At 42.1% G+C, this 23,145-nt stretch overlaps 1 protein-coding gene across 3 annotated transcripts in view; it reads right to left on the bottom strand.

The window, feature by feature from the left end:
- Window positions 1–23,145, bottom strand: part of DSP (desmoplakin) — a 45,907-nt gene that overhangs the window by 12,009 nt on the left and 10,753 nt on the right. For all 3 annotated transcript variants that reach the window (XM_025381671.1, XM_025381672.1, XM_025381673.1), the window contains exons 2-17: window positions 20,010–20,112; window positions 17,605–17,753; window positions 16,192–16,366; window positions 12,507–12,635; window positions 11,497–11,547; window positions 9,759–9,920; window positions 8,798–8,902; window positions 7,508–7,603; window positions 7,051–7,176; window positions 6,372–6,524; window positions 5,669–5,823; window positions 4,441–4,567; window positions 3,445–3,646; window positions 2,961–3,187; window positions 595–761; window positions 53–191 (exon numbers count right to left, since the gene is read on the bottom strand). In XM_025381671.1, coding sequence (XP_025237456.1) covers window positions 53–191; window positions 595–761; window positions 2,961–3,187; window positions 3,445–3,646; window positions 4,441–4,567; window positions 5,669–5,823; window positions 6,372–6,524; window positions 7,051–7,176; window positions 7,508–7,603; window positions 8,798–8,902; window positions 9,759–9,920; window positions 11,497–11,547; window positions 12,507–12,635; window positions 16,192–16,366; window positions 17,605–17,753; window positions 20,010–20,112 — 2,266 coding nt within the window. The remainder of the gene's footprint in view (window positions 1–52; window positions 192–594; window positions 762–2,960; window positions 3,188–3,444; window positions 3,647–4,440; window positions 4,568–5,668; window positions 5,824–6,371; window positions 6,525–7,050; window positions 7,177–7,507; window positions 7,604–8,797; window positions 8,903–9,758; window positions 9,921–11,496; window positions 11,548–12,506; window positions 12,636–16,191; window positions 16,367–17,604; window positions 17,754–20,009; window positions 20,113–23,145) is intronic.

Raw genomic sequence — 23,145 nt, 5'->3', positions numbered from 1 at the left:
GTTCTGAATTAGTTCCTGTAAATTGGGCCACGGTTATAAGCTTTCAAGTTACCTTCAGTCCACAGCGGTAAGCTTCCACTTTATCCAGGTCCAGGCAGACAGTTTCCTCCTCAGTGAGCCTGGCTTCATAAACCTTTAACATGTCTTCTGTTTGGAGAATAGCCTGGAGCAGTGCCCTTACTGTGCATAAGCTGGAAAGAACAAAAGAAGCAGATAAAGTTGCCAGTGACAGAATCAGTCTGTGAAGATTTGGCTCTCACAGCTAGTAATGAAAGAGAACAATGTCAAAGCAGATAAAAATTTATTTTGTCTTTTTTTTGTATCTATTGTGATTCAGACCAACGTTTTGTATTCACTGAAGAATTCTCAAGTTCTCCTTAGAGCATAATTTAGTTCTAAGATAACATTATAGTTCAGAATAGTGGAATTAACATGTGAGGCTAGCAGAATTAACATGCTCTCCAAACCACAGAAGGAAGGAAGTAAATCTCTAGTAACAGAGAAACTGTAAGGCAAGCATCTAAAGCAAATGAAGTCTGACAAAAAGAAAGCTTGAGAAAAGGAAAATATGAGATTAGTAATAGCTGAGTTTACCTATTTAAGTAGCCATCTGTAACACCATTGATATTTTCCAGTTTCTGAAATAGTCCAAATACTTCATTCTGTAAATAGCAGTACTTTTCAGAACCTCTGAAGTTGGCAAGCATATCTTTAAGCTGGTTGAGAACCTCAGCAATTGCTTGTGAATCATTCTGCACACTCTGTCAAAAATGAAGGAAAGTTCTTTTGATTTAGCTGATTCTTTTTATTACTGTATATATTTAAGGTGTACAATATGCTGTTTTAATGCACATAGACACAGTGAAATGATTACATCAGGTAAGTAAGTTAACATATCAGTCACTTTCCATGGTTATCTTTTTTTGTATGTGTGGTAAGAGCACCTAATATCTACTCTCTTAGAAAAATTTCAATATACAACACACTACAAGATTACTACCTGTAGTCTTCCTGCTGAATTTAGATCTCTAGATTTATTTATTCCACACAAATGCAAGTTTGTATCCTTTACATCTGCCCATTTCCTCCTCCCTCCCCACCCCTGGTAACCACCATCCTACTCTCTGTTTCTATGCATTCAACTTTTTTCTTAGAATTTACACATAAGTTAAATCATGCAGTATTTGTGTCTGGTGTATTTCACTTAGCATAATGTCCTCCACGTTCATCCATGCTTTTGAAAATGGCAGGATCTCTATTTTGTTTTTGTTTTTGTTTTTTTTTTGAGACAGAGTCTCGCTCTGTCGCCCAGGCTGGAATGCAATGGTGCGATCTTGGCTCACTGCAACCTCTGCCTCCTGGGTTCAAGCAATTCTCCTGCCTCAGCCTCCTGAGTAGCTGTGATTACAGGTGCACGCCACCACACCCGGCTAATTTTTGTACGTTTTAGTAGAGATGGGGTTTCACCATGTTAGTCATGCTGGTCTTGAACTTCTGACCTCGTGATCCACCCACCTGGGCCTCCCAAAGTGCTGGGATTACAGGTGTGAGCCACCACACCTGGCCCCAGGATCTCTTTCTTTTTTAAAGGTAAATAGTACTCCACTGTGTGTGTAGAGTCATGTGTCCAATAATGATGTTTTGGTCAATGATGAATTGCATACACAATGGTGGTCCCATAAGATACACACACACACATATACATACACACATACATATAAACACATACACACACACACACACACACACACACATCTTTTTTAAAGAGAAGGGTCTTGCTCTGTTGCCCAGACTGGAGTATAGTGGTACAATCACAGCTCCCTACAGCCTCTAACTCCTGAGCTCAAGCAAGTAGCTGGGATTATAGGCATGTGCCACTGCATCCAGCCCCCATAAGATTACAATACTATATTTTTATTGTATCTTTTCAACATTTAGATATATTTAGATACACAAATACTTACCATTGTGTCACAATTGCCTACAGTACTTAGTACAGTAACATGCCCTACAGGTTTGTAGCATAGGTGTATAGTAGGCTACACCTTCTAGGTTTGTGTAAGTATGCTCTATGACGCCTGCATGACCAAATCGCCTAACCATGCATTGCTTAGAATGTACCCCTGTCACTAAGCAACACAACTGCATACCGCAGTGTCGGCATACTGATCCCACAGAGGTGAGTACTCTGCATTGGAGCTGTGTGATTCTGATGACCGTTTTTGCCCTTAAAAAGTCCACTAAAAGTAAAGGATTCAAGAAAGAGAGAGGAGTTGACCTTCTATTTCTTTCTTGAGTATGGCCTCATTAGCACTGTAAATGTGATCCTCTTACTTAGAATATCTGTATTTTGGCCTTCCAGTGCAGTGTGCCCAGGCTTGGTTGAGGAGAAAACATCACTGAGTTAGGAGCTGACACACGTGGGCCGTAGTCACACTCTGTCTATGGCTTTGAGATTGTATCTCACCAACCAAATCTCTTCATGTCAGTGTCATGTCTACAAATAAAGATCATTCCCCCTGTCTAACTCATATTATAGGTTGTTCATGTCAGTGTCATGTCTACAGATAAAGATCATTCCCCCTGTCTAACCCATATCACAGGTTGTTCTCTGCAAGAAGCCAATTTAATGCTTGTGAAAACTTTTGAGTTGGACTGTGGCCTGATTCAACAACCCAAAAACTATGAAAACTTGAGATAGGCCATAAAATGCTTGTGAAAACTTTTGAGATGAACTGTAGCCTGATTCAACAACACACAAATGAACAGTTTAACTAACCCCCAGTCTGATAACCATCTACATATTTGGAAACATAAGACATAAGGAAATCCTGCCAGAAGCCTGTTTTATTGAAAATTAATATTTTTGCCTAAAAACATTTAAACTAGGATTTTTTTTATTCATTTGCAGGTAAATAAAAATATACAGGGAAATCAGGCAAATACTAGCAGACACCTACCTTAAGCTCATTAATTTTCACTGTGATGTGGTGTGAAGACCCCTGGTCTGCTAGAGGGAGGTTTTTGAGAGTCATCCTGCCCTCGCAGTGCTCTATCTGCCTGCGAATCTTCTGCAGCTCCATCAGCATCCATGTTTCTTGCTTGTCATTTTCTCTGTTGGTTTCAATTACTTTATTATGATTGACATCTTGGCAGGTTCCATGATGAGTGATTTCAGTTTTGGTCACTGTAAAAAGAAGTTAGGGCCACAAAAATCAGAGAATACCTAACTATCAAGGTGCTAGGCCTCAGAAAACATCCACACTACCTAAAAGTATACCTTCTTCCTTTGAATTTCAGAATCAATTCTGAACATTTAGTGCATGAAGAACACTGGCTATATAGCATTCAGAGAAATGGTTCTGAAACTAGTTTTATGCAAACTCCTTTCTTTTTAAAATGGTATGGATGGTTGATACAAAGAGAAAGATGTCCCAAGCTGACCTGTCTGGTGCTGGGGGTGGCCAGGGAGCTGAATGACCAGAGTCTGGTAATGCTTCTGGGCATCGGTGAACTGAGACTGTATTTTCCGCTTGTCGTCATCTCCAAACATCTCGGAGCCTTGGCTATTTCTGATGAACTCTTGGTAATGTAACTCAAGGTCAGCTATTGTCTTCGTGTAATCTTCCTGCCGCATTGTTTTCAGCTGAAAGGAAACAGGCAGAAGTGATCTGGGATTTATGACTGCCCCACAGTGCAATCGAGAAGAGTTGGCCAAAAAATGCCACCCGCTAGATGGGACTCAGAGCAACACTCATCACAGGCTCATGAAGATATAAAAGGTCTTTTAGGGCTTAGACATTGCTCCCAAGAACCACAGGAATGGGCTGCTAATTTTTTTTTCTTTTTGCGAAATATTATGCAGAAGCCCTAAATGTAAAGCAGAGCCCAGCAAAGCTGCTCCAACTAAAATGAGAAAAAGGGCTCGGGGGACCCCAAAAGGTACTTTCTGTGCCCCTCTCCTCACTTCCATCCTTGTCACTCCTAAAGGATCTCCCTTCCCTGCTAGGACTCTTCAGACCACGATCTGAAAACAACTGATTTAGAGTAACTAACACTTAGGGTGCTCTTCCAAGAATTCCATCCCACCTTTTACTTCTGTGATACCCAGTTAATCCTTTATGACCTAACTTTCCATTACATCGAAGGAGCATAGGGTTCAGAATCTTACAGGAGCGCATGGCTTTTCCACAGGCACTTCGGGCTTGCTTGTCAGGCCACCTGAATTAGTATTACCTCTTTCTCTCATAATCAGCCATATGCTAATCCCTCCCGTTCTCTATTGGACAGACTAGAACCTCTAAGGAGGGCTGAGCTGACTTGCTTGATGAGACACAAAAGCACTGCTACACAGCAAGAAGGTCGAACTGTTGGACACAAGCACTGCGGAGGGCAGCACGGCCCTACCTCCAGGCAGCTTAAGTGGCCCTGAGGACATACCTTGGCGATCGTCATGGCCCTGATCTTCTCTATGTCAATCATGCAGTAGTGCCAGGACACCAGGCTCTTCATGTTGATGTAGAGTTGGTTCCACAGAGCCAAGATGGCTTCGTAGTACTGCTCAATCCTAACAGGCACAAAGGGAAAACATGCTAGAGCCAGGCTTTCACACTTCATCCCAAATGGGAAACCTGGACATGCTCACACCACTGCACAAAAACCTACGACAGTCACTCATAAAGTAACAGGTGGAGGTATAACTTTGAAAACAGTTCATAGATTTGGATTCATCTACTCCCCAAAAGTACATTCTGAATTATCTACATTATTGGCTGACATATATACTACAACTTTTTGTGGTTGTCTTGTTTTTCGGCAACTTTGTGATTGACAGAGGTCTAAGGCAGGATGGTAGGTGCATTAGATGCCAATGACCCAAAGCTTGGTCATGAGCGCACAGCAGCTTACTACACTACTCTCCCTATTCTGTGTGTGGTTGAAGATTTCCATACTAAATGGTTTAAAGGAATCTGCCATGGACAATCTGTTAAATGAATGTTCTTCCTACAGTGAGTGAATGTTGATATTAAAGGCATTTTATATTTGTGACTACATGTAAAATAATTGATTTTCTAAGAAGAAAAGGAGAACCTTAAAATGATGTCTTTGAAGTATATGACAAGTATTATTCACTCTGAACCCCCTACAGTCAGACATTCCTTTTTTTTTTTTTTTGGAGACGGAGTTTTGCTCTTGTTGCCCAGGCTGCAGTGCAATGGCACGATCTTAGCTCACCACAACCTCCAACTCCCGGGTTCAAGTGATTCTCCTGCCTCAACCTCCCGAGTAGCTGGGATTACAGACATGTGCCACCACACCTAGCTAATATTGTATTTTTAGTAGAGACGGGGTTTCTCCATGTTGGTCAGACTGGTCGCAAACTCCTGACCTCAGGTGATCCACCTGCCATGGTCTCCCACAGTGCTGGGATTACAGGCATGAGTCACCACGCCCAGCCAGACATTCACTTTTATCCTTCAATAACTATTGTCTCTTCAACAATTTGCAAGACAAAGTGAAGGTGACCTTCACAAGGTTCCTTTTTTTTAGAAGATGGTTATTATAACAAGGCACCGTGTATCCAAGCTTCAGGTGTAAGCACCTGCCCTCTTCCTCCACCCTCGTGTTCATGCGTGCATGCGTGGCTTTGGGAACCTGGATGACTTACTTGCCAGAGAGGTCCACGGCCAGGGGGTTTGGAGGAGGGATGATCAGCCCCACGGAGGGAACGAGCATGTCAACGCCTCCCGGGCCCGTCACGTACCACTTGCTGCGCTCATTGTTGTCCTTCAGGATACACTCATCCCCCTTATGCACGATTTTCTGTAAGGCAAGCAGCCCCGGGGTTTGGCTTTATTCATAAGTATGTGTTTTTATTTTTTTTCTCAAAGATAGAAACAGAGATGAACACATGCAAATTATTAAAGCTTTTACCTTACTTGTTCCCCTCAAATGAAACTGATCATCATACAACTCAACAATATTGATGCTTTAAATGATATATGTGAGCCTAAAAGGTATACACGAAGTAAGCTACATTTTATTTATATGCAACATAAAAGTATCATTTCTCATTTATCAGAAATTTAAAGATGAGAGTGATCACAGACAAGTTTTACATACTAGAAGAAAAGTATTAAGCCTTATGAATTTTTAAAAGTTCTAAAATTAACTATTGTCCTTATTATTGACAACTACCATATGATTCACAACAGAGCTGCTGCTTTTGTTCCATAGCTGCTGCTTTCATAGATCAAAGACATTGACTATGGTGATTTTTGAACTCTAGATTAAGTGTTGCTTTCTTGATGGACCAAAATTTGCATGTAAAGACAGGGAAAACTTTTGTATCATTCTAAATGAGTACATACCTGGTCTTGTTTGTAGTCACAGAGAGCCCTGAGAATAATGGGTTTATTGCTTCTGTAGTCTGGGTTACGAGGCTTCAGCTGTACAATCTTCTTAGACTTGTTTACCAAGTTCTGCACCTGACGCTTGTATTCAAGGATTTTCTCTCGTTCTTTCTGCAATTGTGAAAAAGATCATACTTTAACATAGGAACCCTGTGAGTTTAAGAGGAGATTTTCAAACTGCATTAATGTAGCCACACGACACACTATCACTGCAGTTGCATTAACTGTAAAAAGTCACAAATTCGTCAGCAGGAAACAGGAGAACCTTTCATGATAACACTCTCCAGAAGCTACACAGGCAGGAATTAAGTGGGCAGGGAAGAACATCCTTGTGTGAAACGCCTATGTTGATAAAATTTGAAGTATGCTTTCCCAAAGGAATTGTCATGTGAAGTAATGTTCTCTCTGTTCTTATTTTCAACAAATTGCCCAGACTGAAGCAAAAGTAACTGTCAAGAGTAGTTGGGCATGTAAAGAAGTTCATTTTGAGAAAAGCCACCGGAAGCTGAAGAAGGCGCTGGCTTGGCTCTGGGCGTGAGTTGTACAATAATACTAATCAGAGCCAGCTGCATCCAAGGCATGTGTTTTAGCTCCCTGACCAGGCACAGCTGCTGAGGTTCTGGGTCTGAGACGATACCTCCAGCTCCTTGATCTGTTCCAGCAGGTGCTGCAGGGGCATGTTCTTGTCGCAGGGGTACTTCTTCCTGATGGAGTCCTGAAGCCCCTTCAGGTATGCTTCAGTCGACTGGGCCTCTTCAAAAAACTGTGAAGGATGAGAGTGATCAGTGAATGAACAGCAGCTCAATAAGCAATTTCATCTAGTAGTTCTGTTTCAAGGACTGTTATCCCTAAGCCTCTCTTTGACAGGCGGCTAAAGGAAAAAATTCGTGCAGAAAGTATTTAGGTATGTGACAGCGGGAAACTATCTGTGGGACTGATGGCAAGGTTACCAATCTATGCTCCTCTGCACTCAAAACCAATGAAGAGGATTTATGCAACATTTTGAAGATTATTTTCAGTGTTTTATAAAACACACTCAAAAGATTAGGTATTAAGACCTAAAGAGCAATGAAATTATTACTAAATATAAAAACCTGAAAGTAGGCAGCATTTTCTTTCAGATGAACATCAATGCACTTGGTGATCTGAAGAATCCAGCTCCACTGCGTCTGCAGAGTGTCCATATAGGCCTGAAACAAGAAAATGTCAGCTGTCTTAGCCTAGCTCAGTTGTACAGATGCGTACGCACCAAGAGATAGGTGAGCCTGCATGAAAGCTAGTAAGCCGTTTTTATCCCATTCTAAGTCGAGCAGATATTTTTCTAAAAGTTGGAAAGAGAATTTCTCACCATATAACTCTTGGTAAGGTCAAAACTGGATTTTACAATCAGCTTTCACAAATAGACACCATGAGGAGTTTTAGTCAAAATATGTATCACCCGAATAGCAGAGATACTGACCAATCAGAACCATCACTGGGGCTAGCACCAGAGTGGCGTCCCTTTGCCACACCAAGCCCTGTTCCTGGAGGGTTGCTGAATCATGGGGAGGTTTAAGACATCCAAGCAAAGGGCTTAGGGGGCTCAAGACAGTGATTCTTACCAACTGATATGAAAGTTTCTGGTTTATTTATTTATTTATTTATTTTTGAGACGGAGTCTCGCTCTGTAGCCCAGGCTGGAGTGCAGTGGCGCGATCTCGGCTCACTGCAAGCTCCACCTCCCGGGTTCACACCATTCTCCTGCCTCAGCCTCCGGAGTAGCTGGGACTACAGGCGCCCGCCACCACGCCCAGCTAATTTTTTGTATTTTTAGTAGAGACGGGGTTTCATCGTGTTAGCGAGGATGGTCTTGATCTCCTGACCTCGTGATCCGCCCGCCTCGGCCTCCCAAAGTGCTGGGATTACAGGCATGAGCCACCGTGCCCAGCCAGGAAGTTTCTGGTTTTTTTAAACAAGCAGTAAGGCCACACTAGTGCTACCAGCTAATGTCAGCCTTGAGCGTGGCCCACAGATGGCAGTCTAGGGCAGCGGTCAGCAAACTATAGCTCAAGGGCCACATCTGGCCCACTTCCTGTATTTTTAAATAAAGTTTTATTGGAATACAACCACACTTATTCATTTACACAGTGTCTATGTCTCCTTCTGCACTTTAATAGCAGAGTTAAGTAATTGTAACAGAGATCAAATGGCCTGAAAGGCTAAAATACTGATTGGTCCTTTCCTGAAAGAGTTTGCCAACCCCTGGCGTAGGGTATTGATCCCAGAATAAAAAATAAAGTTGGCATGGCTTTAAGTCTTATAAGAATTACTCATTTGGATAGTCTTACTTTATGAAAAGTTTCCTTTTTGTTTCCTAACAAAAATATAAACCTCATGAAGCCTACCTCAATTTTGTCTGAAGCTGGATGCTGATTGAGGACAAGTTGGTCACTTTCTTGTTTCAGCTTATTGAGCTCTTTTTCTTTAACTTCCAGTTGACTCATGCGTATCTGTGAATGAAGAAATAAGAAATCCTTTGGAGCAAGTCATCATTAAACTTCCATCACTCCCACAGCACTTTTTAAAAGTGAAATACAAAACTGCATTTTGGAAAGGAACAATGCCAAAGAACCATGCTGTTTTCCCCAAGAATCACAGCATTTCTAAGGCTGAAAAGGATGTTTGCTCCAGGTGAGGATGTGGCTGAGGCTTACTCAAAATGACACAGGAGGAAAGAAGAGCTACAACCATCCTGAGGTTTTCTAATCCCAGGCTTCCACCCACCCTCCTGCAGTGCCACACACACCCTGGGTTATCTGAACGTACCAGTTCTTACCCTCTCTAAACAAACTATGTTCTTCTGGCATATTAAACAATGTATTGCCCCTCTTTTTCTTTTTAACATTATTTTAAGTTCAGGGATACATGTGCAGGCCTGTTACACAGGTAAACTTGTGTCATAGGGATTTGTTGTACGGTTTATTTCATCACCCACGGATTAAGCCTAGTACCCATTAGTGATCTCTCCTGATCCTCTCCCTCCTTCCACCTCCACCCTCTGCCCTCCGAAAGGCCCCAGTGTGTGTTGTTCCCCTCGATGTATCCATGTGTTCTCATCATTTAGTTCCCACTCTTAAGTGAGAACATGTGGAACTTGGTTTTCTGTTCCTGCATAAGTTTGCTAAGGATAATGGCCTCCACATGGAGAAGTTTTCAGGAAGGAAGCGTTTTTCATGACCATTTCAAAGAAGGTTGAATTGCAAGGGGCTGATTAAACTATTCATAGGCCATTCATTCCCCGAGCTCCCAGCTCTTCAAGGCAACAGGCTCAAGGCAAGCGTCTACAGCCACGTGGGGTGAACTTACGGAGAAGGCCTCCTGTTTCTGAGCAATGTTGGTGTTCTTGTCACTCCAGTCGTACAGCAGCTCCTCCTCCTCGCAGTCATTGATCCACATGATCTCCCGGGACGTGGCCTGGATGATGTTCTGCAGCTGTCGCAGGTGATCCATCCTCTCAAAGGACGCTTTCTACACAGGAAGTTCAAAGGCAGCATTAAAATAACAATATGTGGATGACTGGTGTTCTCTACAGGTTTATAGATTAACCCTGTAGTCCCTTTTAAAAAAAAAAAAAAATCACACCGATAGGAAAAAATGTTAACCTTGTGCATTCACTGACCACCTGGTATGGGAAAAGACCTATCCAAACTTGCAGTCAATAAGAAGGCAGCAACTCTTTTTTTTTTTTGAGACAGAGTGTCGCTCTGTCGCCCAGGCTGGAGTGCAGTGGTGCAATCTCGGCTCACTGCAACCTCCGCCTCCCAGGTTTAAGCGATTCTCCTGCCTCAGCTTCCTGAGTAGCTGGGATTACAGACATGCACCACCACGTCCCGCTAATTTTTGTATTTTTAGTAGAGATGGGGTTTCACCAGTTGGCCAGGCTGGTCTCGAGCTCCCAACCTCAGATGATCCTCCTGCCTCGGCCTCCCAAAGTGCTGGAATTATGGGCATCAGCTACCAAGTCTGGCCTTAAATTTTTTTATTCTTCTACATAAGGTCTTTTTTTGGTATTTTTTACTGATATAGTTGCACATATTTGGGGGTACACATGATACCTGGACACATGCATACAATGTATAATGATCAAATCAGGATAACTGGGATATCCATCACCTCGAACATTTATCTTTTCTGTGTGTTGGGAACATTACAAATATTTTCTTCCAGCTATTTTGAAATATACAATAAATTATCATTAACTATAATATCCCTATTGTACTATCAACTATTAGAACTTATTCCTTCTAACTGTATTTTTGTACCCACCAATAATTAGTTTTGGACTATAAGGGGGAAAATGGACTCAGAGAAATCAAGCTTTTCCTACCTTCTCCCCAAAAATTCAAAGTGCTATAACTCACACCCCAGCCCAATAGGAAAATCACTGTGTCACCACCAGTGACGTTATTTAAAATTATCATTGCCAACAAGGAAACATTAAAAAGTAAAGATTCGGTGACACAAACAGGCAGAAGAATGGAAATCTCTCCTCTTATGAATCAAGTAACTGCTATGACAGAGTCTGTCATAAAATTGTGGTGATGATCTGGTAGACCTCTATCTTGAGAAAAATAACTTTTATTTTTGCTTAGACTTCATAAAAAAGACCGCAGTTCACAAGTGGCAACATTTTCTTGCTTCAACTGCAAGTATTTAACAAGTGCCATTTATGTGACACAACTTGAAAACAGAACAGCAGTAGGGACTGTCTCCTGAAAACAACTTTTAGGCCAGGTGCGGTGGCTCACGCCTGTCATCCCAGCACTTTGGGAGGCCGAGGCGGGCGGATCACTTGAGGTCAGGAGTTTGAGACCACCTAGGCTAACACGGTGAACCTGGTGAAACCCTGTCTCTACTTAAAAGAAAAAAAGAAAAAAAGAAAAAACAACTTTTAAAATTCACTTCTAAAGGAAACTCAGCAGCAGCAGCAACATTAGCATCGATGAACAGGCGCCTCCCCGCCAGGATGTGCTTGGTAGTTCTCGAACTGAATTGAATTGGAAACAACAGAAAGTCTGTGCACTTGCGAAATAAATCAGCTTACCAGCAGGTTTTCATACTCCTCCTCCAACTGGTAGATGGCAGATTTCTCACGCTAGAACACAACAAAAAGCAGGCAGATATAAATCCCCCTGTGGACTGTATAGAAAACAGTGGCCCTTCTCAACCTCCTTTCCATCAGATACTGGCCTCAGATCCCTCCGTACAAAGACATATGAAATATTTGCTCTGTGAAATATTTCACCCATGGGGACTTTTTCCTAGGCGGTTGGAAAGCAAACCCTTGCTGGCCTGGCAGCACCGTCTCCACAAAGGAAAGCCCAGATCAGGGTCACTTACAGGCTCACTTGTTAGAAAATTGTCTCAAAGTTTAAAGACACGATTTAGGATTCCCTAGGTCTTAGCGAAATGGAGAAAGTTGGTCAGGTGCTCAGGTGGACAAAAGTAAGCCCCCCAAAAAGCCAGAAGAAGTGAGGATGAGAAGCTTTGGTCTAAGATTGAAAAAAAAAAAAAAAAAAAAGTTTAGTGATTTACAAGTGTAGAGACCTGGGGGAAACGAACCACTTAAGATCAGTTATGATTTTATGCTGTAATTCTCAACTCAGTTTCAAGTCTGACTTTTTCAGCACGGGAGCCGGTGTCGGGATGAGACAGGGCTTTGCTCAGTAGAAATAATGTTTTAATTACCACCTAGGAAAGGATTCACCAATGACACAAACTACTGCATATGATTGTTGCATTTCCTGTTCAAAAAGATGTTCTGCTACTGCAGAAACAACCTGCCACCTCCAGAGATACTTATTCACACACTGCAAATGAGTGTTTGCACACCCTCAGCCTCTCGTTTAACTCCTCTTCCAGTGTTAACATAATCTCTAACCGGGCTACTAATTCCACTTCCCCATTTAAGAAATGGGATTTCTAAACCTTTCCAGTCTTTTGGGAAAGAAATAATAGCAGTGTTTCAGAAGAAACTCCCTGGGATTAAGTAATTACATGATCCTTCGGTAGATCATTTGAATTAAGACTCTAAAATGAAACACTGAAAAGTACCAGGTCGGCTTTAATTTTGTCCAGCTGCCAGCGATAGTCGCCGATGGCATTGTGGATGCTCCGGTGGCTGTTGATGTGCTGCTCCACTGAGGCCAGGTCCACGCCCCAGGCCACCAAGTCCATCTCCGCCTGGGAAGGAAAGACAAACAGAGGCACCCTTTGTTTTTGCACCTTTGCACCTGATTCACTTACGTACAGCATCACGGCTTTACTTCGGGTAGAACCCAAGATGTAAATATGGAGTATTTTTTTTTTTTTGATATGGAATCTCGCTGTGTTGCCCAGGCTGGGGTGCAGTGGCACGATCTTGGCTCACTGCAAGCTCCACCTCGCGGGTTCACGCCATTCTCCTGCCTCAGCCTCCTGAGTAGCTGGGACTACAGGTGCCCGTCACCACGCCCGGCTAATTTTTTTGTATTTTTAGTAGACACGGGGTTTCACTGTGTTAGCCGGATGGTCTCCATCTCCTGATCCGCCCGCCTCGGCCTCCCAGAGTGCTGGGATCACAGGCGTGAGCCACCACACCCGGCCTGTAAATATGGAGTATTTTTGAAGCCAGAATATTTTTTAAAGATTCAGGGTTCCCAAATGGCTAATGCAGGGTTGCCAAATACTTCCCTCAACTTGTCTGACCCCAGCTCAAGATGGGCAGAGGAGGAAATTTGGAAATGGGAACCTTAAAACCAAGATCATGTCTTCTGAAAAAAACAAATCTACCTGTGCACAGGCAAGCAAGCATGTGCACAGAACATATGTGTGCATATGTATGTATGCTATGTTATAAAATACTCATTTAATCATTCTTAAATGTGCATCAAAAATCACTGAGTAAATGCAATCATACACTATTCCCCAAACTAAATAGTTGACCTAAAAGTATCTTTCATTGTTTATTTCTTTATATTGTCTTGATGGATGTAATTATTGGCTTTTTAAAATCCAGCATACACCATTCCCTTTCAGGATGTAAAACTCCCTATGGCCCATTTCAAAGGGAAGTTACTATATCTACTCAAAGATTCACTTTCCATAAGTGTTGGCAATATTAGGATTGTGGGCTTAAGTTACCTTTTTAAAAAAATTAAATCTGACTAAATTTATTATTTGAGCCTCGAATTTAAGAATGTTTCACAATAAGAATCACACACATTGTTCCACCAGTTTCACACTAGGGCAAATCCATTATCTCACCCTTCTTTTGCATGAGTACATATAAATTTCCAAATCACCTGTGTCATCTCTTGGACATGCCAAGGGCAAACATTCCAATTGGGGATTGCAGTAAGAACATAAAACACATTGTTCTAAGCCACATCCATGTTCTAATACACTTGGCAAGGCTTCAGAAAAGGGAGCCATTTCAGAGTCAGACAACAGAAGGTTACCCAGGACTTTGACCCTTCTCTCCCACAGCTGTCTCGGCTTTAAACCAGAGACAGCCAGGTGCATGCAGTGGGACATTAGTAACGAGACCAGGCTCCGGCTCACGCCTCTCATTACCAGCCAGGTGTATAGTATCTGACCTGTCCATCGGCAAACACGAATTGGGGAAACAAAACAAAGGCTCAGGAGTGCCTGCCTCCTGATTGGCTGCTGGGGCAACAGTTCCCTTATCAGCTGGGCTCTGCAGCTCAGTCTCCTGGGAACAAGGTAAAGCATGCAGGGGAACAAGGGATAAGAGAAACGGAGCCAGAGCAAATCCCAGAGCAAACCTGCAGTAAGCAATCAAACAACTGTGAGTTTGTTTGCAACCATGAGGGCTGCCTGCCTAATCTGGAAAGCATCGCTTATCAATTGCTTCTGTTAGAAAATGACATAAAACTGGCCAGGCACAGTGGCTCACACCTGTAATCCCAATACTTTAGGAGGCCAAGGTGGGCCGATCACAAGGTCAGGAGTTCGAGATCAGCCTGACCAACATGGCGAAACCCCGTCTCTACTAAAAATACAAAATATTAGCCAGGCATGGTGGCAGGTGCCTGTAGTCCCAGCTACTCGGGAGGCTGAGGCAGGAGAATCGCTTCAACCCGGGAGGCGGAGGTTGCAGTGAGCCAAGATCATGCCACTGCACTCCAGCCTAGGCAACAGAGTGAGACTCCGTCTCAAAAAAAAAAAAAAAGAAAATGACATAAAACTGAATTCATGTGATAATACTTTTCCAAAATTTAAAACCATTGAGTATTTACTGTATTCTTAAAAAGCTACACTCAACATAAATACAAAAAAAAAAAAATGACAAATTACAGGCTGTCATCTTCTTATAACTGTCATACTAAGACAACTTTAGGGGATACAATGTTTCATTAACTAATTTGATTGGAAGGCTGTGTTGCCCATCATTGCAGATCCTTAAGACGTAGTTAAGCCCCATCACCTCCGCCATGTCTTCCTGTGACTGCTCCACTCCACAGGAGCAGGCCACCCTCCCCTCTACTCCCAACTAAGCAAGAATGTATTATAACTGATCTAGACAGAAATTTGGCATTTGGTATGCATCTTGTTTTCTTCAATAATATTCATTTTCAGGACTAGGGACCATCATCTTTGAACCCTCGGGTGCCAAGACATATAAAATCCTCAAGAAACGTGCTCAAAGATTAGAAGGAAATTTGAAAAATATACAAATAGGTTTGTATTTAGGTTTCTGATATTTTAACTGACTTTTGTTCTCTCTAAGCCCTACCTTCTGTAATAGCTTATATTCTTTATAATAAATGGGAGAAAAAGTTAACTGAATGAATGAATGAATGTTTAGTCACTGAAGTCCTCACTACTTAGGAAAGAATACACAAAAATTTTAAAGTTGAGACATTTTAGAACCACTGCTGAATTAGTCTAACAACTAAACAAACCAGCTTTCTTACGACCACATCTACATTGCGTAACAGTCTCTCCACAACTTATCACTCTAACACATCCACATTCTCAAGGGAAGGGTTAGGAGTAGGTTTTCATTATAAAATTCCCATCTACATGATTGTGGCATATTTCTACCACCACCTGTTCATTATAGGACATAATGATTACATGAAACAACACAACAATCATTAGTCTTGACAAATACTTTGCAGAAACTCCAGTTCTAGGGAAAGGATCAGCAGATCCTTCCAACATTATTTTACTTCACTCCCACACCGGTGACGTGATGGTTGCACAATGAGACAACTGAGACTTCAAAAGTATAAGGTAAGCAACCAGTGAGCCCAAACCAGAACGGCTAGTTTCACTGTTCCCAGCTCCTGCAATCTGTGAACATTTTAAATGAACCGCCACAATGGGCTGGTTTTCAAGTACCTATGAGTAAAACAGATGAGGTCAGTTGCCACTCACATAGAACAATGAAGTTATTTAGCACATAAACTCCCACAACAGATTTTCCCGGGGGTCAATATAAGAACTGGATATTCAAAGTCTACTAACTAAATTACACATGTTAAATATGACCTGTGTGATAAAGGATGACTATAAAGCAATGAGGTTGAGTCCCCAAGCCACACTGAGATCTCATTCATTCCAAAATAGAAGACCACTTTTCAAATTGTGTAGGAGGAAAATCCTGCAAACAGCAAGCTGCTGCTGCCACCTGAGGTCTAGAAGACTCTTCATCACAGAAACACATGGGCTGACCCCATCGTGCTGGAAGGCCTGGCCTGCACAGGTTTGGGCTGTTCAAGAAGCTGCTTACCCTTTGCTGCCTCATCCACCCCAAACATTCACTGGTGACGTGCTTGGTGAACTCATCCCAGCCAGAGCCGCTCTGACAAGTGTAGCCTCCACCACCCTTGGAGCTGGCCCTGCGGACTCGAGGGACACTGATGGCTTTATAAAGGGCTCGCATTTGCTCTTGGAGCTGAAGAAGTCTGAAAAGAAAAAAAAAACCTTTAAACCACTGCAGGAAAACAGCCTATGAAAACCCATTTTGGGCCAATTTCCCCTTTTCTGAGTCTTTTGTGTCAATAGAGAAGCTATAAATGTTTTATGGTATTTGAAGATTTTTTTTCTTTACCCCAGGACTTAAGTCTTAATCACATACAACAAGTTAAATCTTAGGAAGAGGTTCAAAGCGTGAAATAGCATAGAAAGCATCACTGCCTTTGCCTAATCTGAGAGTAACTTTCTTTTTTTTTTTGAGACGGAGTCTGGCTCTGTCACCCAGGCTGGAGTGCAGTGGCACGATCTCGGCTTACTGCAAGCTCTGCCTCCCGGGTTCACACCATTCTCCTGCCTCAGCCTCCCGAGTAGCAGGGACTACAGGTGCCCGCCACCACGCCCGGCTACTTTTTTGTATTTTTAGTAGAGATGGAGTTTCACCGTGTTAGCCAGGATAGTCTCGATCTCCTGACCTCCTGATCCGTCTGCCTCGGCCTCCCAAAGTGCTGGGATTACAGGCCTGAGCCACCGCGCCCGGCCGCAACTTTCATTTTCTCATGAGTTTTGTCCTGGGAGTTTTCCTAGTACCCTGGACCCCAGGCAGTAGTAGAACAAATTTAGACTACATTTTTCTGCCTTATAGTCTCTGCTTCCAGCTCTAAGGGTCTCATTTTTGTATTTATTCAACTAAGCTTGACTTGATATTTTTGACCCTTAAGTGACTCACACCTGTAATCCCAGCACTTTGGGAAGCCCAAGACGGAGGATTGCTTGAGCCTAGGAGTTCCAGATCAGCCTGAGCAACATGGCAAAACCCTGTCTCTACAAAAAAAATTTTTTTAATTTGCCAGGTGTGGCACATGCCGATAGCCCAGCTACTTGAGAGGCTGAAGTGCGAGGATTGCTTGAGCCCAGGAGGTCGAGGCTGCGGTGAGCCACATTTGTGCCACTGCACTCCCGCTTGGGTGACAGAGAGACCCTGTCTCAAAAAAAAAAAAAAGGCCTTTCTGTCCTCTGAAGGGAGGTCCAGTTAACATCTATAATGAACCGATCACTTTATTGTATTAGAGATACATAATAAAGCTGCAAAATACCAACTAAGCAAGCCTTTCCTTGGGAACATTTGTGTTGCCTTCAAAGGACGACCTAGGTCATGGAATTGAGTGTAACTGGGTATGTGGTGTTCTTTTTCATGGGGACTGCCCGATCCATGCTCTGTGGACAATACCTTTTCTGGTAAGCATCACAGGGCTGGCCCATCTGCCGCATCTCTCTGATCAAGCCGTCGAGGATTTCCATCTGGTCATTGGCCTGGGCAAAACACTCATCCAAGTCTCGACTCCGAGTCAGCTGCATTCCATCTCCATACTTCAATTCCTGAAAGAAAGCATTCACATCAAGGAAAAGCTTCCTGTGCATTAACGGAAGCAAGAGCTTCCACTGTAAGCCTGACAAAAACTGTAAGTTTCCTCACTGAAAATGATCTTATTGAGTTAAGAAGGTAAACAGAGGGAGATTCATGAACCAAAGTTTGTGGACTATCTTTTAAATTTGCTTGGCTTTTAAAGGCACATTTACCGAATGCTAACCTTCCCCTTGCTTCAATATGTTACATGCTGATCTTTCATATTTACACACAACTCTCATCTAATGGGAATTTCACTGTGATAGGGACACCGTACGGTTATGCCAGATCGGGGCCTCTTACGCACAAACTGAGTTTTTCCTGTACCTTATGGGAACATAACGTTTTAGTTCTTTTTTTTTTTTTTTGAGACAAAGCCTTGCTCTGTTGCCTAGGCTGGAATGCAGTGGTGCGATCTCGGCTCACTGCAACCTCTGCCTCCAGGGTTCAAGCGATTCTTCTGCCTCAGGCTCCTGAGTAGCTGGGACTACAGGCATGTGCCACCACGCCAGGCTAATTTTTGTATTTTTAGTAGAGACGGGTTTTCACCATGTTGGCCAGCCTGGTTTCGAACTCCTGACCTCAAGTGATCCACCCACCTCGGCCTCCCAAAGTGCTGGGATTATAAACGTAAGCCACCATGCCTAGCCAATGTTTTAGTTCTTAAAAAGAAGGCTTCTGCCTGGTTAACTGTATTGGGCCAATCAATGTCCTGGTTTTGATGATGACTATAATCATATAAGATGTCACCACTGGGAGAAGCTGGGTACTGAGTAGAGACCCCTCTGTACTATTTTTGCAACTTCTTATGAGTCTATAACTATTTCAAAATTTAGAAAGGGTTTTGTATTTAGAAAAATAAAAACAAAAACAGAAAGCCTCCTCCTCTGCTTCAGTGCCACCTGAAGCAAAATTCTCCGGAATTTTCTATCTGCTGCCTTTACTTGGCTTTAGCCAAATGAACCTCATTTCTCTAAACAGAAATGTTAGCAAATATGACACTATTTCCCTAACCTGTTTTTATTGCATGTTGATGCATATAAGTAAAAATAAACTGAGAACATGAGGCCGTGCAAATTTTCAGAGCTACATGTAAAACGTATCCATAGTCACTACAAATGACTGGTGTGTGTGTGTTCATTATTAAGTCACTGGTTCTACTATTTTGTTTTGTGTAAAGGAATTGGGCCACTGTGAGGAACATTTCAAGGAGTATGTTTCAAATCAGACACTCGAAACAACGAGAACTGGAGCCAAGCTAGTTTGCTGAGCCCCAAATATCTCTAAACATGGACTAAAGTGACATTATTTTTTTAATTGGATAAAGAAACTCAGAACTAGAACCCACACAGTATCTAAATTAAGAAATTAGAACATTAAAACATTATCTAAACAGAACCAGTAAATTCATTTGGTTAAAATCTGTTTCAAATGTAGGTTATTTAAAGGGGTACTTTGTAATGAGGCAGATTCCAGATGTAACCTTGATACCCATGTCAGCATTAGGGAGACTTCGCTGAAAAGATTCAGTAACTCAGGAAAGGGATAGAAAAGATGGCTACGGCCCCACCATTCTCTATTCTGTTTTTAACACACTCGGAGCAAAGGTGAATGCTAGTGTTTTAAAATGAAGACTTTACACAGCAAATACCACGAACTCCATGATTTCTAATCTGGATTAGATGAGATCCTAGGATGTCTCAGTTATCTCAAGAAACATCTCAAGGTTCTCGCAAATGTTACCATTTCTCCTCAATTTTCAACTGCCTATTTTTCCACATTTTTCTGTTTCCTGGATAGAACTGTTATCTCAATATAGTCATTTTCCCTGAAAAAAAAAAATCATACTAAATTGATGGTGCACATGAAGATCCATCCCAGCCCAGGCACAGAAACATGCCAGGCTGCATTTCTCAGAATGGAAAGTATCAAAAAGTCACGTAAATCATAAATTGCTTTATTTCCAAAAAGGTGGCAATCTGTAATGTAAACGTTTGTTGGGGGACGACGGAGAAGTGTTTGAAAGCTGGTTCCCATTGTTAAACCAACATTACAAATAGGTTAAGAAGACACACATCTCTCTGTAGTCTGGTCTGAAAAACAGCATCTCTAAACACTCTGTGACAGAGGTCAGTGAATAGGGTGGCCCTGGGCAGCAGAGGCTAACCAGAGCACAGTTGGGTGTGGCCGAGGCTTTGGGAGAAGCGATGGGAACAGAGAAAGCTTACAGGCTGCACGATGAGCTCTGCTCGCATCAAGCAGTCGGAGCAGCTCTGCAGCAGCTCCTGGATGGTGTTCTGGTTCTGGTGCCTGGACATCGTGCCGGTTTGACTAAGGAGGCAAACACAAATAAACCAGACATAAAATAACTTAATTCAATTCTGAAAGAATTTCAAACTTGCAAAAGTTGCAAAAATGGGACAAAACCACTCCTGTGAGACCCTTTACCCGGAATCCCAATTGTTAACATTTTCTTATGTTTCCTTCATCCCCCTTCTCCACTCTCCATAGATGTGTGTGTATTTATCTATGTGTATATATTATTGTTTTCGGAACCATTTGAGAATAACCATGCCCTTCTACCGCCAAATATTTCAGCATGTATGTATCTCTGTATACATATTATTTTTTTCTGAATCATTTGAGAATAAACATGCCTTTTTAACCCCCAAATATCTCAGCATATCATTCCTAAGGATAAAAACATTCACTTATATATAACCACAAAACAATGATCAAAATCAGAAAATTCACAATTGACACGAACAATTTTCCAATTAATAGAACTTGTTCAGATTTCACCAATTAGCCCAATAATGTCCTTCACAGCAAGTTTTCCCCTCCCAGGTCCAGGATCCAATCCAGACATATATCTCTTTGAGTTATAAAAACACACTTCCGGCAATGACAATGACACAGAGCTATTTCAGCTTCACTCCTGCTTCATCCCACAGCGGTCCCTAATGACAGTCCCTAACACCACAAGTCCCTCTGCAGGAAGACCTCACGGTGTCAGACACAGAGCATGAAGATTTCACTGGCAAGTCTGGCTGAAGGAAAGGTAGGAGAGGAGAAAAAAGCTTACACTACAAAAGTATTGACCAGACACAGTGGTTCACGCCTGTAATCCCAGTGCTTTGGGAAGCCAAGGCAGGAGGACTGATTAAGTCCAGAAGTTGGAGACCAGCCTGAGCAACATAGCAAGACCATGTCTTACAAAAAAAAAAAAAAAAAAAGATTGTTTTTAAATTAGCCAAACATGGTGATGCGTGCCTGTAGCTCTAGCTATTCAGGAAGCTGAGGTGGGAGGATCACTTGAGCCCACGAGTTGGAGGCTGCGATGAGTTATGATCACACCACTGTACTCTTGCCTAGGTGACAGAGTGAGACCCTGTCTGTAAAAAAAAAAAAATATATATATATATATATACACACACACACACACACATATATATATTCTGTAATTCCTGTAAAAGACAATAATGGTTTTTTAAAAATCATGGTGTGAAGAAAGTGATGGAAAATTTAAATACATTATCTTTATTGCAAAACAAACCCATTCTCCTTTCAAGATGTTCCTAGAATACCTATTTTTCTCTACAATGAAGCTCATTCAATGTACCTTCCAAATGAGACACTTTTCTGGAAGACTCCTAGAAGAAACCTTAAAACAACAGTGGTGTTGACGAAAAATGTTGCAGACTGTCTGTATCTTAAAGAAAGAGATGACAGAGTTTCATTTGCTCTTCAAGCAAGGCATAACCGAAATCTGGCTTTTAAATCTACCAAGATGTACTATGCCACAGCACAGCCCACTGTAGTTTGGTTTCAGAGAAGTTTAAAGCAGACCAAGTGATTATTTAACATCTGTGAAAAGTCCTCACGGATGTGCTACAAGAAATTGGCTCTTCCTACCCAGTCCTTCAGTCAGGGCCAGCCTGAGCCTGCTTTTATCTGATGCCTGTCTAACCAACTGGATATTGTGTGTGTGTGTGTGTGTGTGTGTGTGTGTGTGTGTGTGTTTTAAAGAAAGAATTTCACCGTTTAAAAAAAAAAGTTTGACAAACAATGGCTGCATTATGCATAGATGGGATAAGACCACAGTAATGTGGGAGTTCTTCGCAGCACCTGCCTGCACTGTCTCACCATAGGAAAGCACTTTCTTTTTTGGCCACCCATTTGGGGTTCCTCCCTGCAGGCAAGACTCCCCAACAAGCCAGGACTAGATGAATGTGGGTGAGGAGCCCAGACCTCCCTGGGAACTACTCCCCAAAGAAGACACAGGCTCCTCCAGGCAGGTAAAAGTGAGGTGGTGCCAGAGTCATCCACCTCTCAAAACCAGGACTGCCCCCACCCATCACCAACGCAACCAGTCTCTCTGTCTTCCACTCCAGATTACACAGGAAATGAGGTCCATTTCTCATACTGCTGAGATATAAGCAAGATCACATGTGTTGTCCTAACTTGTACAGAATTCCAACTGACTTAGAACACCGTCCAAAACATATCTGTTATAAAACAGAGCAAAGAAATTCGAGAGACAAAGGAAAACATTAAGAAACCCGGCAACCTCACTTAGAACCCTAGGATGAATTAAAAAATTAGGAAGGTCCTGTGTAATTATTTTTATTTTCTTTATTGAAGGGACATAGGAATACCTTTATTCTGAAACATTAAGAAATTCTGTTCAGCAATTTGGCTCCAAGGGTGATTCCCACAAAGAATGCCAGTTCCAACCAGATAAATGAAAGAGCTGTCTCTTAGCACAATGGAAAGTCAGAGTTTCCTAAATGATTTAATAATGTGTGCTGCTGTAAAAAGGATCACAAACTGAGCTATAAGATGAGGGTGGGGCACGCCTGTAATCCCAGCACTTTGGGAGGCCAAGGTAAACGGATCGCTTGAGCTCAGCAGTTCAAGACTAGCCTGGGCAACACAGCATAAACCCCAGCTGTTAAGAAAACAAAATGATGGAGGCAGGGGAAACTGGGTGAGGGTACACACAAACTTTGTACTATTCTGTAACTTTTCTACAAATCTAAAACTATTGTAGAATTAAAATGTATTAAAAAACAGAGACAGGGAGGACAAACACAATTGTTCATTCACAATTATGAATGACGCACTGAATTGTGTGAATGTTTTTATTCACACAATTGTGAATGAATGCACCGAAGTGTACATACACCTTTTTAAAAGTGAATTTATGAGACCAAATTCATTTGACCACAAAATACAAAACTCACCAGCTTCTTTTTACCCAAGAACTTAGACTAGTTAGTTATACAACAGTTAGAAATGAATTACATCCAGGATAAAGGAGGTAAGGCAACCAAACATTGGCTTAAAACATTGGTGGGTTTT

Source organism: Theropithecus gelada, chromosome 4, assembly GCF_003255815.1.
Source record: "Theropithecus gelada isolate Dixy chromosome 4, Tgel_1.0, whole genome shotgun sequence".
NCBI classification, from domain to species: Eukaryota; Metazoa; Chordata; class Mammalia; order Primates; family Cercopithecidae; genus Theropithecus; species Theropithecus gelada.
Note: the sequence above shows the minus strand (reverse complement) of the source record. Positions and strands in the feature narration are given on the sequence as shown.